A 2,890-nucleotide genomic window follows, 5' to 3' on the forward strand; every position below is an offset into this window, starting at 1 on the left:
TTTAGTTATTCCCACTAAAGATGTCACATCTACATTTTTAGAAAAAGTACTCTCTCACGATGATTAAATATTATTTATTCTATTTCCACCTAACACACAAAACAAAATCTCCTAAAATTTTGTGTCGTCCCACAAGTGTGACATCTTTTGTCGGACATAGTCACGTAGGGAGTACTAACTATACACATTATTTAAAATATGAACTCCATAATCCATTAATACTATTTCCATCACATTTTCCCTCTATCTTCCTTGTTTTATCCATTGCATATTAAAACGCAAGCAATTTATAACTTCGTGCCATTTTTTGCTTACTTACATACTAAATTTAAAGTTCACTCTGCAAAATTAATTATTGATAAAACAAGGTGGATTTAGATAAAAACACGAACACCAACAACGATTACTATAGCTAGAAGCCTAGAATCAATGAGAACAATACATCATTGAGTAACACAAACACGAACAAGATAAAGTACTAGCGCGATAGGATAACAACACAACAAGATAAATGATAACACACACATGACACGATAAGAAATCCTTCAACACAAACATGAACAAACGCAATAACAATGTGATTTGATGTGTTTATACGAACCTGTTGAAAAATGGAGATTAATATTATGAACTAAAATGAGAATATAGGCAACAACCCACAATATATACACATGCTGGGGTTGAGATATCATGCATGCCTAGTATACCCGGACACATAGACCACACAATAAAGAAACCTTCTACACAAATACGACAAGATGACGATAAAACGCAAATGTAGACTAATATTTTTATGAATTATCAAACCATTGAAATACTTTATGAATCTGTATTTTTATTAGTTTACACATATTATTTTGTTATACTATTCATTTTTTTGTTAAATATTTTTTCAAAAATAGTACTGATACTACATTTTACTATATGTATTACTAGTATAAAGTACTTATTTTATGTAATTTTTATTGCATCTTATTACTTGTATATCAAAATAAAATATTTATGGAGTTTAAATATTTGTTATCTAATGTAGCATTACTTTTTTTATTTTTTATTTTTAATTAATATATTATTTAAGTTTATTTTTAACAATTATATTAATTTTTTAATATTTAATTCCGCTCCCTCCTTAGTTGGGTTCTGGATCCGCCACTGTAAACTACTAAGTACTCCGTATAGTATTTCCCATGTCCTACATTAAGTAAGTTTTTCATATAATAACTATTATTAGTCAAAAAGGTTGCAATTATCAACCCACGGTCTCACACGCATTATACGTGTTTTTTTCCCTTCTAGTTTTGCTGATGTGAAAAACATGGCAGAAAACACATGCTCACGTACACCATCTACTTTTATGAGATTCAAATTATTAAAGGGATGGAAATATATATATACATAATTAATACCCCCATGCCTCTATTCATTATACCAACAACCTCATCAAAATAGAAATTTAGTAGCATTTTCATGGCCACCTCTTTCTTGTTGCCTTTGGAACTCATGCTTCTAATTACATTAAACATCTTCTTCATGCTCACCTCATCTGCACCACTAACCGATCTCACCACCGATCGAGATGCTCTTCTCACGTTCAAAAAAGCCATAACTGTCGACACACGTGGCGCGTTGAGCAAGAAATGGCTCACCAACACTTCCATCTGTGACTGGGCCGGCGCCTCGTGTGGCATCAAACACCAAAGAGTCACAGCCCTCGATCTGTCCAACTTCGGCCTCCATGGAAGCCTCTCTCCACATCTCGGAAACCTAACCTTTCTCCAGTCCTTGGACGTCAGCTCCAACAATTTCACAGGCGTCTTACCAGCTGAGCTATCTAAACTACGCCATTTGAAGATAGTAAACGCGACATGCAACAACTTCAGTGGAGAAATACCGAGAGGTATCCTTACAAACATGTCGGTATTGGAATATATTGATCTGAGGTTTAACAACCTATCGGGCACTCTCCCAAGAGATATATGCAATAACACTCCGAAACTGAAGAGATTATCTCTCATAACGAATCAAATATCTGGAAAAATTCCAAGGAGTATACACAAGTGCAGCAAGATGGAGGAGTTGAGCTTGTCGACAAATATGTTCAATGGCAACATACCAACCGAAGTTGGGAATCTTACCATGCTTACACTTCTATCTATAGATGATAATGATCTCCAAGGTAACTATACTAATCTGTTTATAATTAATGAAATGGAACTTTCACATTGATTTAACTATTCTACTTAACTTCATTTTCCCATATTTTGATAGGAAATATTCCATCGTCTAACTTCAACGTTTCGCGTTTGAAATTCATATACATCGATGGCAATGACCTGTCTGGAAGCATACCCAAAAATTTGGATAATTTACTCAACCTCAAGTGTTGCGTCTTAGCAACAACAACTTAACAGGTGCGATCGAGGAACAACTTATATCTATCTTGATCACACTTAGTTTTGTGTTAAGTCAAAATTGTCAGAGTTCTTGATTTATATTATAACAAACTCACATTCACAGGCGAAATTCCAACCTCAATCACCAACGCTTCAAATCACCAACGCTTCCTAGCTTGGTTTTATTCAGATGAGCAGTAACTCATTTGTTGGTACCATACCCGACTTGGGTAATCTAAGACAGCTGTGATTCCTTAGTCTACGGGAAAATAATCTGACTGGATTGAGATTTCTCTCTTCTTTTACAAACTGCCCAAATTTGAATGTCTTGCATATTACTAACAATCCGATGATGAATAGTACCCTTCCGTCTTCCTTTGGAAACTTGTCTACTTCACTTCTCAGCTTTTCAGCATCTAACTGCAGCATCAGAGGGAAAATTCCTGCTGCAATTGGAAATTTGAGGAATTTGGTGATTTTGGATTTATCCAACAATC

General features: G+C 34.6%; 1 protein-coding gene across 1 annotated transcript; it reads left to right on the forward strand.

Moving 5' to 3' along the window:
• Positions 1-1,467: 1,467 nt before the first annotated feature.
• On the forward strand, positions 1,468-2,408 carry LOC125206672 (leucine-rich repeat receptor-like serine/threonine-protein kinase BAM2). The gene is made up of 2 exons (XM_048105911.1): positions 1,468-2,176; positions 2,269-2,408. Exons 1-2 carry the CDS (start codon positions 1,468-1,470, stop codon positions 2,406-2,408), a joined length of 849 nt encoding a protein of 282 aa, XP_047961868.1.
• Positions 2,409-2,890: the final 482 nt, after the last annotated feature.

Source organism: Salvia hispanica, chromosome 2 (genome assembly GCF_023119035.1).
Source record: "Salvia hispanica cultivar TCC Black 2014 chromosome 2, UniMelb_Shisp_WGS_1.0, whole genome shotgun sequence".
Classification (NCBI taxonomy): Eukaryota; Viridiplantae; Streptophyta; class Magnoliopsida; order Lamiales; family Lamiaceae; genus Salvia; species Salvia hispanica.

What these genes read in the sequence shown, in the direction of transcription:
- LOC125206672 (XM_048105911.1), top strand. Translation starts at nt 1,468, where the DNA reads ATGGCCACCTCTTTCTTGTTGCCTTTGGAACTCATGCTTCTAATTACA. An exon ending in AGATGATAATGATCTCCAAG is followed by an intron (nt 2,177 to 2,268) that starts GTAACTATACTA and finishes ATATTTTGATAG; the next exon opens with GAAATATTCCATCGTCTAAC.